General features: G+C 42.0%; 1 protein-coding gene across 1 annotated transcript in view; it reads right to left on the reverse strand.

Annotated features, from left to right (window-relative positions):
* RAB6B (RAB6B, member RAS oncogene family) overlaps positions 1 to 14,938 on the reverse strand; it is a 36,549-nt gene extending 21,611 nt beyond the window's left edge. The window contains exon 1 of the mRNA XM_075269047.1: positions 14,592 to 14,938. Within this exon, the coding sequence (XP_075125148.1) occupies positions 14,592 to 14,661 (70 nt within the window). The 5' untranslated portion in view covers positions 14,662 to 14,938. The remainder of the gene's footprint in view (positions 1 to 14,591) is intronic.
* Positions 14,939 to 15,302: the final 364 nt, after the last annotated feature.

A 15,302-nucleotide genomic window follows, 5' to 3' on the forward strand; every position in this document is an offset into this window, starting at 1 on the left:
AGATTTAACCTGTCAGTTTCCATTGTGAGGAACATAGTAAGGAAATGGAAGACCACAGGGACAGTTCTTGTTAAGCCCAGAAGTGGCAGGCCAAGAAAAATATCAGAAAGGCAGAGAAGAAGAATGGTGAGAACAGTCAAGGACAATCCACAGACCACCTCCAAAGAGCTGCAGCATCATCTTGCTGCAGATGGTGTCACTGTGCATCGGTCAACTATACAGCGCACTTTGCACAAATAGAAGCTGTATGGGAGAGTGATGAGAAAGAAGCCGTTTCTGCACGTACGCCACAAATAGAGTTGCCTGAGGTATGAAAAAGCACATTTGGACAAGGCAGCTTCATTTTGGAAACAAAAATTGAGTTGTTTGGTTATAAAAAAAAGGCGTTATGCATGGCGTCCAAAAAGAAACAGCATTCCAAGAAAAACACATGCTACCCACTGTAAAATTTGGTGGAGGTTCCATCATGCTTTGGGGCTGTGTGGCCAATGCCGGCATCAGGAATCTTGTTAAAGTTGAGGGTCGCATGGATTCCACTCAGTATCAGCAGATTCTTGAGAATAATGTTCAAGAATCAGTGACGAAGTTGAAGTTACGCCGGGGATGGATATTTCAGCAAGACAATGATCCAAAACACCGCTCCAAATCCTCAGGCATTCATGCAGAGGAACAATTACAATGTTCTGGAATGGCCATCCCAGTCCCCAGACCTGAATATCATTGAACATCTGTGGGATGATTTGAGAGCGGGCTGTCCATGCTCGGCGACCATCTAACTTAACTGAACTTGAATTGTTTGTCCAAAATACCTTTATCCAGGATCCAGGAACTGATTAAAAGCTACAGGAAGCGACTAGAGGCTGTTATCTTTGCAAAAGGAGGATCTACTAAATATTAATGTCACTTTTCTGTTGAGGTGCCCATACTTTTGCACCGGTCAAATTTTGGTTTAATGCATATTGCGCATTTTCTGTTAGTACAATAAACCTCATTTCAATCCTGAAATATTACTGTGTCCATCAGTTATTAGATATATCAAACTGAAATGGCTGTTGCAAATACCAAAATATTTAGAACTAAAAATGATTAAGATTAATAGGGGTGCCCAAACTTTTTCATAGGACTGTATCTACATGCCTGCCCAAGTTTCCCGACTATTGTTAGGAGCCATTGACAGGTTCCATAATATAAAAAGGCAGGAAAAATATTGCAGCATTGCAATATTTTCTCTGGTAAAATGATGGACACCTTGAAGAAAACCTGATAGACCATATCATTGTCAATGAATGGATCCGCCACTGGCGTGACCTGTTCTGTTCCACAATGACCACAAAAGAAATGAGAAATATTTAGGAAGTTCTTACACTTCTCCCTTCTGCTCAATCCACTCCTGGCTTTGGCTCAAAAAAACGCAGCAAAATCTGCAACAGAAAAGCTGTGCTTCTGCAACGTGGGGCCTCAGCCTTAATGTCTATGATGTTACGATATCTAACCTGTCATTATTATAAATCTATCTCTGATATGCTGGATGAATTTACTAGTATAGAGTCCCTGATCTCCATATTGACCATAAAAGCTCCCTGTATTCAACCAATAGGGCCAGGAAGAGCTGCTGCAGGGCATTTGACTTCCTCGTGCCTGTTCTCCTCTTACATCACTACCACTAGTACGGGGAGCAGGTCTAGAATTGCTTTAATGGCCATTGTTGCAGCTTTGCTTTCCCCATCACTAGTTCCAGTATTCATTAGGTTAAGATGAAACCTCAATATATTTTCTGCACAACTGCAACCTTAACTGACCGAAAGGGTCTGACAGGCGCTCGTCTCCTTTGTATTGTAACATAGCAACAAAGACAGAAGGGACCTTTCAGCCTTTCTTCAGATTTTCCCCAGAGACCTTGCAGGAGAACAACCCTCTGAGTAAATATCCTTAATGAAATCTCTCTTTTGGTCACCATTACTAAGAAGCTAGGCTGTGCCCAGTATAGAAGAATCGGATATAGCACAAGGCCTTCTGTATTCATTGTATACACAAGTGTAAGCAATGCAAAATCTATATGTTCCTCTAAGTAAGTATAGGACCCAACAAGCATTGCATCGGCTGTGGGAGAATAATCTCTCCAGTGAGCCGAGGTATCCCCTAACAATGAATCCCAGACTGAAGCAAGTCATTAGGATTCTTCTCAAAGACGCTGTGTCCTTCTGTGAACCGCTCACATCCCAGGGAAAGGTGATCACTTTGCAGCCGTTGTAGCCTGCACAAAGCACTTTCCACGTTTGGTTTGGATGACTGACAGCTCCCCTATAACAACACGGACACTGTCTGCAGGAACAGCCTAGCTGTCAGGAGACCGAGCACTGCCTGACATTAATATTCTGTATACAGATGAATATTACAGGAGGCTATTTTACTGGGAAAATACATACAAGGACATTTAAAGGGCACTTCCCAAGAAAAGCAGAAAATCACCAGTAGGGGACGCCCTTGAGTTGTCCTCTTCTGTCAAGCTGTTCAAGGTCTTTCTTGGCTATAACGGAAGGCAGGGTGATAACTAATATAGCTGCCCCTATAACTACTGGGACAGAACGGAAATATTGCTTTTTTGACGCTGCTTAAAAAGTCCCCCCACAAATATGCATCGTTTTACAGAACATGCAAAGGATATAGCGTTTTAGTACATCGCACCCACATGTTGATGAACAAATCTGCAGCAGAACCTGACTTGTGCTGCGGATTTAGAATCTGCAGAATGATCATTTATGCTGGATGATTTCTTCACAGATTTCACCCTTTGCTATATAAAAAAATCTGTAGAAGAAACTTAACATGAGTCTCCAGCCTTAGGCTAAGGCCCCACATTGCGGAAATCTGGGTTTTTTGAACCAAAGCCAGAAGTGGATTGAGCAGAAGGTAGAAGTATAAGAACTTCCTATAGATTTCTCATTCCTTTTGTATTCATTCATGGCTTTGGCCCAAAAAACTGCAGCAAAATCTGCAACAAAAAAGAGGTTTACTGACTAACATGTATTCCCTATCCACAGAGAAAAGGTGCCTGATCACTGGGGGTCACACTACTGGGACCCCAGCAATCACAAAAGCAGAGATCCCTGAATCCCCTATGTGAATGGCGTGGTGCTGCATGTGTATGACCATTACGGCATTGATACTCATTGACAACAAAAAAAATAACACACCCAGATAGAGATGTCAGATTGCTGCAAATCTCTGCATGCAGCAATGTCTCAGATAGATATGTAAATTATTACAGGTGTGGTGTGATTAGACAATAGGTCTTGCTACAAGACAACATAACAGCACTTCCCTGATGCCCTATAAAAAGGCTCTCTGAGGCTACTTTTGGGTAGTGTACCTCTTGGTGGAAGATCATTTACAAGTGGTCCCTTGACGTTCGTGGGTCCGACCTTCGCGGTTGGGCTATACCACGGGTTTTAATATTAATATTAATGGAAGGATGCTCCATTGTTTTTTTGACCACCACTGGTTTTCCCGTGGCCGCTCGTCAAGATCATCAGAAAAGTTTTGTGTATCTTCTTCAATGGTGAGTACCCATATCATTTCATATACTGTACTGGACTATTTTGGATATGAACAGTATTGCAGGACATCCCCTAACATGAGATTAAACACCGCATCTCCACTTCGCGGAAATTTGGAACGTATCCCCCGTGAAAGTCAAGGGACCACTGTACTGCTAGACACGCCCTGCTACAGACTTAGAGAGGTCACATCATTGGATTTAAGCTGGAGGGATAATTTCGGCAAACTGCCCACTATCTAGCTCATTGTGACTTAGCGTTTAGGTGTTGAGAGCAGTGGTTACAAGAGGGCGTGCATACACAGCCAATAGGCCTCAGATGGTCCAGACAGACTATCAGTATAGAGAATCATTTGATTCACTGACAAGCACAAGTAATCCCCACAGTTTCCATGTCCACCACCAGACACATATGGCACCTTTATTACCCTCTCTCTCTCTCCAGGCAATTTCCAGGTGCTTATCAGAAGGAAATTTGGTATCACTGCATCCATTACATGTCCTGCTAATAACAGCTAGCCATTGTCTCCATTGTTTGCAATGGTGAACGGAAAACCTTGACTACTACACACTGGAACTGAATTGTCCTTGCTAACAATCCCAGGTTTGGAATGTGCCAGTGGTCAGTTTTGAGTCTGGAGACCTCATGGTGAGCACTTCAATCCTGCCTTTGCTGTGTAGCTGCACATTGCCCCGGCTACTGGTGTGGTGATCGGGGAGCCATCACATATGACAATCAGTCACGATATGTGCAGGACTATCTGCGGCCACAGATGTGGCTTCTCATGGTACTGCCATATTTCCGGAAGGATAATGCTCACCCACACAAAGGAATGTCTCCACCAGACTGCAATATTTCTTTGACCCACGTAGTTTTATCGTCCATTGAGCATTTACAGGATCATCCGGGACTCCGGGTGTGCAGGCTCTACAGGTCCAGCTGCATCATCTGAGGACAAATGTGCCACAGGATACCATGCAGAACCCAAATGCCTCCATAACCAATCGTATCTCCTCTTGTATCGAGGCTAGAGGTGACCCACCAGGATACTAGAGCCTCCGTTATCTAACAACTCCTTCACGGTGTGTTATTTGGTTTTGCTAATAAGTGTATATAGTTATCACACAGTTTCCCAGAAACCCGTGTAGAATTTCATTTAGATACAGAATATTCAGCACTATGTTGTTTCATAATCTTCTATTATATGGCAGTAAGTCATGCATGCTTTGGGTTAAATTAGGGACCATTTTATAGCAAGTAAAAAAAAAAAAAAAAAAAAGAACAAATGTGACAGCAGAGAGAGTAAGAGAAAGGGAGAAGATGGAGGAGGATTCATTTGGAAGCCATTAACCAATATGAATTCAGCCGAAGTCCTCATTAAGTATTGATCACCTAGGAAGGAAATTGGTGCACTCTGGGATTAAACATGCACAGCTTGATGGCATGATGCACTATGCAACCTTTAACATCCAGGAGATGCTCAGATGTAATAGTAAGCAGTTTATTTTATTCTTGTGTAGTAGTATTATGTCCGGCGCTGTCTAGTAGAGGTCGCCATATATCACTACATAATGTCATGGGTACAGCATTGATAGCCATTATCTGTACGCTGGAGAATTCAGATACTCTCCGCCAATTGTTAGGGCATGCTGAGGGTTATAGTTTAGGAGATATCCATGGTAGATACAGTCGTTCACTAAGCCTACACCACCATGGTACAAAATGAGCATGAAAAAGGGTACATTTTCATGGCCCTTTTGCATCTAAGAGGTGCCCATTTTCATAGATCCATCATAGATTTGAGTCTATCTTGCGATCCGTGAAAAAGGATAAAAATAGGACAATCATGGGAACAACCCATTTACATACATTGAATTTAATGCAGTTGTGTGATGGCTATTAAAATATGGGCGTCATATAGTGTCATGGCTGGGCGGTAAGGAAGGGGGGCGTTCCCAGTTATACTGTCAGGAATGCCCTTCTGACAGTGAAGAGCTATCGGTAACAGCATCGATATATCTTCTCCTGGGAAACGGGAAAGTCTTTCTAGAGATTATAAAACCGCATGTGCCCGAGGAGGTGAAAGGTCCTCTTTAAGTAAATGTGAAAATGGATGACATGACATATTATTGGAAAATCACACAGTGTAAATACAAGGCGAAAAGACTAAAAATTGGCACAAACGTATAAATATATTCTTATAATTGGAGCACTTTTTTGTGCCACATTGTTCATTCTGCCCCCGCTTGCCATTTTTTCCAAAAGTGAGTAAAGATCAAGATGAGCAGGGGCAAGGAGGCTGAAAAATTTACTATAAGTCACGCTGGGCGTAAGCGATACCTGAAATCTACGCTATTCTCTGGTGTAGAATTCCATTCCTGTGCACCAGAACTTTTTAAAGGTAAAAGCGGTCAGAGTCTGTTAACAGTACAGGCATGTGGGGGATAGATTAGGATTGACCTACAGAATGGCCGTCTTAATAGATTACCTACCCCCCCCCCCCCTCCCCGCTGTATTTGCTATTACAGGGATAGGGAACCTTCGGCTCTCCAGCTGCTGTGAAACTACAACTCCCAGCATGCTCCATTCACTTCCATGGGAGTTACAAGAACAGCAGAGCAAGTATGCATGCTGGGAGTTGTAGTTTTGCAACAGCTGGAGATCCGTATGTTCCCTACCCCTGTGCTATTATGTGGTGCCATGGTGCGAGAGTCAACACTGCCTAACATTCCTTTTTCCGCTCAGACGGGGGCTTAGTAGTGACATATCTGAGTATACCAGATAACTCATATCTATAGGGAGACTTCATTATTAATGTTTAATAACACTTTCTAAGAAAATCCATTTATGGTTATAAATTTAGTTTCTGAAATCTGCTAATTGTAAATAATTAAAACATTTACAAAATGAAGGAATTCAGTAAAAAGCCTGAAGGGACGCATGAAACTAATTCATGTACAGAATCCTGTATTTAATGAACTGACCATTTGCAGAGGCTGTCTCAATAATAATGTGCTGCCAGTCACAGTGACAGCCTCTTGTGGCAGCCTAACACTTCATGGGGGCAGCTATGACAACTTTGATTTCCCACCAGAATTACAATATGAGTAATGGAAATGTTTATCACCTGTAATTAAAGAATGTACAAGTCATTCTGATAGAAAAACCATATACTTCTCATTGTCCAGCAGCTACTAGCACCACCTATCAGTTACTAGTGACAGTGGTCAGCACTATTTTAGGGAGTTATTTAAAGGGAATCTGTCAGATGCCCTATCTGAGCTCAGCTTCTCATGTGCCTATACATCATCATATAAACCTATATATAACAGGGCTCAGCTTCTCTCCTCTATCATATAACCCTATATATCACAGAGCTCAGTTTCTCTCCTCCATCATATAATCCTATATATCACAGAACTCAGCTTCTCTCTTTTATCATATCCTATTAATATTATAAATGTGAAAGTTTGTGAGTTCGGATGTTTGTGGGTTTGTGTGTTCGGATGTTTGTTAGTCAATCACGCAAAACCCGCTTGACCGATTTGGCTGAAATTTTCCACAAACATAGTTAATACACCCCATTGCGCAATAGGCTACTTTTCGTCACAATAGCGCACATACGTTTTTCCCAGGACCCCCACAAACCCCAAACTCACATCACTATCTCTGCAATCTCACACACTTTGGACCCCGATTTGGCTGAAATTTTCCATAAACATAGTCCCTACACTTGATTGCGCAATAGGCTACTTTTCGTCACAATAGCGCACATACGTTTTTCCCAGGACCCTTTGGATGTTCGGATCTTTGGCGGTCAATCACGCAAAAACCGCTCCACCGATTTGGCTGAAATTTTCCACAAACATAGTCCCTACACTCGATTGCGCAATAGGCTACTTTTCGTCACAATAGCGCACATACGTTTTTCCCAGGACCCCCACAAAACCCAAACTCACATCACTATCTCTGCAATCTCACACACTTTGGACCATAGCAAGCCACAAAATTCATATTACCCCCTACAGCAGAGGTCAGCAACCCCTGGCACACATGCCAAGAGTGGCACTCCTGCCATATTTCACTGGCATGCCAGCAGTACAGGACCTGCAAGAGTTAAATAAAGTCTCTGCTAGAGCTGAGGCATAAGGACACTCCCCTTTGCGAGGGGTGCAGGAAACCCAGGGGTGGAGCTTAATCGCTCAAGTCTCTGCCTGCTATAGTGATAGCTCCTGCTGAAGCTGCTAGCAAACTGAAAGTAAGAAACACACAGCTCCCTTCCTTTACTTCCTATTGTCATTAATGTCAGGCATGGGGTTATTAATTTAGTGTTAGTAACTCCATGTACCTCACATTAATAGGAATAAACCCCATCATGTCCCTCATATTAACCCCTGTGTGCCCCATATAAAGGTTACTAATATGTGAGACATATGGAGGTACTAATAAAAGACCTCAGTAATGAAGATACTTAATTATTACCTCCAAGTCTCTCACATATCAGTAACTAGAGATGAGCGAGTACTGTTGGGATCAGCCAATCCGAACAGCACGCTCCATAGAAATGAATGGATGCACCTGGTACTTCCGCTTGGACGTAGCCAGCGCGCTTAACCCCCCGTGTGCCGGCTTCGTCCATTCATTTCTATGTGAGCGTGCTGTTCGGATCGGCTGATCCCAACAGTACTCGCTCATCTCTATCAGTAACTCTTACACTGGGGTTAATGTGAGGGACATGATGGGGTTAACTGCTATTAATAAGAGGCGCATGGAGTTACTAAACTGTCATGCACAGGGACCGACTTTATGTTGCTTACTCAAGAGTATCCTGTGCCCAAAACTTACATGTACTGGCGGAAAATAACAAATCATACAATGTCGTATATCGAAGTATATTAACCTGAAATACCTCTGTCCCAAAGACACTATGTACAGTTTATACCAACACCGTATAGCGGCTGAAATACAAACTACATTCAACACAAAAGTCTCATGTGCTCTCAGAATTACAGCAACAACAAGATACACAGTTACATTTTATATCCCATACCTTATACACAGTACGAAAACCTTACCCACGCCTGTATATACCCACTTCTACAATCACCGCAGACGAAGTCGCGGGTACCAGCTAGTAACCCTATATATCACAGAGCTTAGCTTCTCTCCTCTATCATGCACACCTATATATAACAGAGCTCAGCTTCTCTCTTTTATCATGTAACCCTATATATCACAGAGCTCAGCTTCTCTCCCTCTGTCATATAGCCCTATATCTCACAGAACTCAGCGTCTCTCCTCTGTCATATAATCCTATATATCACAGAGCTCAGCTACTCTCCACTATCATATAATCCTATATATTACAGAGCTCAGCTGCTTTCCCTCTATCATATACCCTATATATCGCAGATTTCAGCTTCTCTCCTCTATCATATAACCATATATATCACAGAGCTCAGCTTCTCTCTTTTATCATATCCTATATAGCACAGAGCTCAGCTTCTCTCCTCTATCATATAACCCAATATATCAGAGATCAGCTTCTGTCTTCTATCATATAAACATATAGATCACAGAGTTCAGCTTCTCTCCATAATATAACGCTATATATCACAGAGCTCAGCTTCTTTCACTCTGTCATTAACCCTATTTATCACAGAGATCAGCTTTTCTCCCTCTGTCATATAGCCCTATATCTCACAGAGCTCAGTGTCTCTCCTCTAACATGTAATCCTATATATCGCAGAGCTCAGCTTCTCTCCCTCTATCATATAAACCTATATCTCACAAAACTCAGCGTCTCTCCTCTATCATATACCCTATATATATATATAACAGAGCTCAGTTTCTCTCCTCTATCATATAATCCTATATATCACAGAGCTCACCTTCTCTCCCTCTATCATATAACCCTATATATCACAGAGCTCAGCTTCTCTCCTGTATCCTATAACCCTATATATCACAGAGCTTAGCTTTTCTCCTCTATCATATAACCCTATATATCATAGAGCTCAGCTTCCCTCCCTCTATCATATAATCCTATATATCACAGAGCTCAGCTTCTCTCCTCTATCATATAATCCTATATATCACAGAGCACAGCTTCTCTCCTATCATATAACCCTATATATCACAGAGCTCAGCTTCTCTCCTCTATCATATCTTGCTCTCAGATAGCACAGCTGAAATCACTTGACAAGTTCCCTTTAGGCCACTTAATTAAATAAGAGATGTCCAGAGATTTTTTCCTATAATAACGCACATCAATAAGACACTTTATGAGATCCCCTCAACTATCTAAGCAGTCTAAAAACTATCTTAAAATATTGTGAATTCTGAAATAACCGAACCACAGTAAGCGATATCCACAAAATCACTTGGGTTATTGGGATAGACAGTTGGTTTCATTTATTTTTTTAGTTAATTGCCCAGCCCTAGCCGTGCGTATGTTTTTATAATAAATGCCTATGGGTGACAGAAGACAACTGTATGCCCATACAGAGGCAACCATTAGAAGTATATAGAGGTATACAATAAGTGGGGAAATCCTCCTGATGGAAATGGCTGTGAAATAAGCCTAACTAGGCCAAAATGTCCTGTGCGTGACTTTGATAAATGGTATTAGTAAAAATCTATGAGATAATGAACGCTATCACTACAGATAGAATATAGTGGCCTCTATAAATAGGGATGATAAATGAAGATATAGCTGCTGTTATATGACAGATAGAGTATGCCAGTATGCGCTTTATATAACACAATAGTGAAGGTTACTGCTACCATAGCACTTACACACTGACATATACAGGCAATGTGGGGTATTTTCCCTTGTGGACAACTGCAAACCCAGTGGAATAAAAATACTGTCACTATACGTCTAGCTTCACACAGCGCAACATGCAGATGAATGTAAGGTGGTCTTCTGCCTCAGATTCTTCTCCAAATTCCGGCCTTGTGAACTGATGATCCCCAGACAGTAGGCAGTAGTATTTTTGCTGCCAAATCTGATTCCGCAGTGTGAACCTAGCCCAAGAGGCACAGCATACTTAATGGTATCAACACTCAAATGAGGAAAACGTGCTACAATTATTTAATGCTACAGAATAACCAGTTACACTAACACTAAATATAAAGGTATCTCTCTGTCTCCAAGAAACCACACCCAAGAGACAATATTACTTCACAATGGTAACCATCTCTCATGCTGATGGACGCTCTGCACTTAAGGGCTTCATCTCGCTGCTTCCAGTCACAAGCGTCTCAAGAATTCTGTCCATTTACACATTTCTTTACAGAATACAGGCCAGGAGACAGTCTCACCAAGGGGCATTTAGACGACACCATAGGTCTTCTCCACACTCTTACCTTTCTGACAGTCATTTTGGCCCTGACATTCAGGGGTTCTCACGGTATCACCCTCCCAGCTGTCTACACCCCCCTGTCCATCCTATTTCAGGAGTCTACTACAAGGGATCTCTTAGGTTTGTAGTACAAACAAACCTCCCAAAACCCCAACAAGATCTAACTACAACCCATGAAGACTTAAGCACAGTACCACTCCGCCACTGGTCTACGAGGTTAAGATTCCTGCAGACTCCACAGAGTTCACTGCCTGAGCAAACAATACACTTATAGCTGCTTGGCGGTGGCCCACATGGAACATCAGCAGGCCTACCTCCCACATGGCTCAGCTATATCATTTTAGCAGACCATTACTGGTCACTTTTCTAGCTTACCATCCACTCTGTGACCCATATTACAGGCCGCGCTTAGCAAAGCAACCATACTGCACTACTCTCAGAGACTCACTCACTCTTGGCAAGTGACATGTTTTCTTTTGCTCCATTGTTCTTCACGACCTTCTCTTCTCTATTCCATGGTCACAATGTCACAATCTACAGTCTCCACCACCTCACCCGAAGGGGACAAGTCTGCTCCATAAATGACCAGATCCCAACCTATCTCCAGCACTCTAGTACTGAGTTAAGCCATACTAAAGAAAATGACCTATCACCAAGTGACGGGGCCAACACCTGAGCTACTTTGAGACTGGAGTTTATACATAGCCAAGGCCTATAGTTGTGGGTAACAAATGATTGATAATCTATGCCGGTTAAGACAAGCATTGTGAATCCAGCTGATGAACCCGCTACTAAAGATGTATGGATACAGTGAGACTAGTTGGGCTTACAAAGAGCAGTGAACTGCACGCTACCAATAACCCCCGCAGCGTGCCTCGGCCAAGAGAGAAACGACCAAGGCTTAGAACTGCAAGCTTATGTCTTCAATTGGGGTCCCTAGGCACAGCATTCACAGAAAAATAATTCTAGTAAGAACTGTCTTCCTTAAATGAACAGATTTTGAGTGCCCATAAGCCCGTTTAAAGGAACATGCTTTTTTTTTTTTTTAAAGTACTACTACTGTCCATTTTCTCCAAGGGGAAATGTCTCTCCCTTATATAAACATACTTCTTCATCACTGCTATATACATATACATGCCTCAATTTATTAGCTAAAAACCTCAATGTCTCCTTTCCTAACAGCTTTTCATGAAGGTCTAGGTAGTAAAGACTGTGCTAGGGTCAAAGGTCCCTAAATATTAGTCTGGAGCTGTCACCTCTGACCTGAAGCTCTGTGTGGAATGTGAAGATGGCAATATTCTTAATGTGAAAATCTCTGTCCTTTATTGGCTCTTCTCATACGGACTTTCTGTTTATTGGTAGTGACTGCCTAAAGATATATTGTCTTCTTCCTCATAATGAAATTGAATGGGGTTGTCTGGCTTTGTAAAGCAATTTTCAAATATTCCAATGGTTAAGGTCCTTTATATGGGAAGTCCTCAATTATCTAAAAAAAAGACTACAAAAAGCTTGTCTCTGGAGGACCTGACGCATCTGTGCATTACACAAATAGTCCACTCATTACAATGGACACCATGTTATCCTTGGGTTTCCCTGTGGTGGCGCTGCAGAGACATTGAATATCCATTGTCAAGTTCCTTCCGAGATAACAGCTACTTACTAGGAGTCCTTATAGCGAAATACCCAGTGATCAGTTTATTTTGAGACACCCTCTTAAGGGCATTGTCAACAATGGGGACCCCCTTTATTTTAAGTGGGACTAAAAAGCAGCATCAGTAGTAGCCTATAAGATCTGATCTTCAACCACTACTACTTCTCTAAACAAAATCATGGCTCCTATCATATTCCATAAAACTGCTTCAGGACTGCTTGGAGAATTCTTTACAGAATTTTCTAGAACAAGTGTTGTGATTCAGCTTGATGGAATTCAATAGCACGAGGGAAGAAAACAGCAAAGCAATGCCAAGGGTATGTTCATACTGAATAGGGTATCATGTCCCCTTTGCTTTTTTAGTCTGGCAGTTCTAGTTCCTGTGATGATTTTTGGTTGAAATTCCTGACCTCTGAGTATCACATATATTATATCAGGTCCACCATTAGCACCATTCAAGCTGGGGCAATTGCAGGTTCACTAGACTTTGGATACTCATGGTGAGCGGGTAAACATACCTCGCGCATGTCACACCAAGGGTGGGATGTACACGAAGATCACTGTTGCCTAAGGATCCACATATACCTGGAGTGGGTCTTGTTCTCCAGTAAGGTAGTATTGAAAATCATAAGATTGAGGTTTTTTCCCTATGCAAAATACTCAATCATTACAATAATTTCTGCATGTAATGTAAAGCCAAGTTATATAAATTTAAGGACTGATGAATCGGATACCTATAAACCCACAACATTGGTATGGTCCATACAAAGATCATCATCTCAACTGCTATACTAAGTACAGTTTGGCGTAAACTTAGCACAGTTTGGCTGAATCATTGTCAAGTCTTTGATCATCTGAATGCAGTATACTATATATATTACTGTCGTACAGTCCTAAAATCTTAGGAAGTTGGAGCTACTAATGGCTATTGTAATTTACCACTAATGCTAGACATGGTTGAGTTGAAGTCATAGGTGCACAGCCATGTAAGATGGTTATCACGTATCGACCCGGCTCTTTCCCTTCAATGAATAAACCATAAAACAGCAGCTTGTTTTCTGCTCCATCCTGATAGAAATCAGTAAATATGCAGTAATTCACTGCTTTCTGTATAGGAAGGTCAAGGGGAATGTGTCAGGGGTTTAATAGGGTAAAATAAATATATATGTATATCTTCCACCTTGGACTAACACATCCTCGCCTGCTCTACAGATAACAGAGAAGCCGTCTGTGTCTCCTGTACATATCCCAGGAGTCATTAAGGGTGTGTCCAAGTGAAAAAAAAATGTACATTACACCATAGGAAGCCTGCAACCTGCTGTGTAATAAAATAAGGCTGTGGCTATCGGACAATTTTAAGGATACATTAACTCTTTCTATATCCCTTTATGTTCAGAGAGAAAAAAAGACAAATCAAATTATCTTGTGTCTTACGAGAAGCTTCTGAGACAAGCATTAGGCCTTGACTTAATATAAGTCATAGATGACGTTGAGTAATGGTCTGACGGGTGTTACATATTTATATATATATGGCGGCTATTCCTGCAACGACATCTTTTAATCTTGGCACCCCTTTAAGGTGACTGGTAAAGAAGTGAGGATACATCAGGAAATAAACCCAATAAATGATAATATCGGAACTGAAATTTTACTACATTGTTAGTTACCCTATTAAATCCCCAGTAGACCGAGTAATCGGTAAGGGGCGACACTTCTGCGTCAATGTGGGAGGGGTTAAAACCTCACCTGTGCGCCCCTCTCTGGTTAGACATGGGTGTTGGGGCTTTGCCTATATGAGGATGAAATATTACCAGCAATGAAAAAGGGTTGGTAGGTGGTGTCAATGGAAAGACACTTAGACCTGCAGAAATCCTGTCTACCAGTCTAGGGATGTCATGGGAGGTGGCAGGGAAATACAATATAGAATTACCTGTAAATGTAATGTACCGAAGCGTCAATGAGCCTATTGTCAAAGGAAAAAGCAGTGAGGACGTTGGATAAAGTGGCAGCACTTACCGCTCTGTTCTCCTAGAAATACCAGCTTGAATTTCCTCAGTGGGTTTCCAAAATCTCCCCCTGCAGACATGATGCTCGGGGAAGGACCAGGAGACAGGACCAGGAAAAAGAGCAGCCAAATCCCTTTCTACAGGATGGTCTTCTCTTCTCTTGGTCCTGTGTGTCTGCTCTGGAAACTGGGATGCAGAATGGAGGCTGAAGAGGAGGAAGAGGTGCGGGTTAACTGGGTGGTGTCTGCAGTAAGGCAGGAATAGGTTAATATCTTCCCTAGCAGAGGAAGAGCAGGCAATACAGTAGGTGAATAAGGATGCTTTAGGCTGCTCTGCTCAACATCTCTCCCCTCCCCACTCATAGCCAGCACGCCTGCGTATTCCTTCTCCCCCCTCACACACTGCTGCCCAAGCTTTGCTGATGTCAGTGCACAAGCTGATTCAGAGACTGAATGGGCCGGGGAGGCAGACAAGCTGAAGAATGCTGCTGTAGAAATACCTGCACTGTTATGCAGTTGGAGCAGACACAATATCTCTAATGTCGCCAACAAACAACAAACAGAATTTTCCCATTTCAGTAGGCAATGAAATAAAAATGGTTCTTCATATCGTATTATTTCTACTAGAAAGATAAATCCATCATTGCTAAAGTCTGACAATACATTCTCACAATTTTCATAGCTAGATAACTCTTAGAAATTACAGTTCTTTGTAATTATCT

This window comes from Leptodactylus fuscus, chromosome 3 (genome assembly GCF_031893055.1).
Source record: "Leptodactylus fuscus isolate aLepFus1 chromosome 3, aLepFus1.hap2, whole genome shotgun sequence".
NCBI lineage: Eukaryota > Metazoa > Chordata > Amphibia > Anura > Leptodactylidae > Leptodactylus > Leptodactylus fuscus.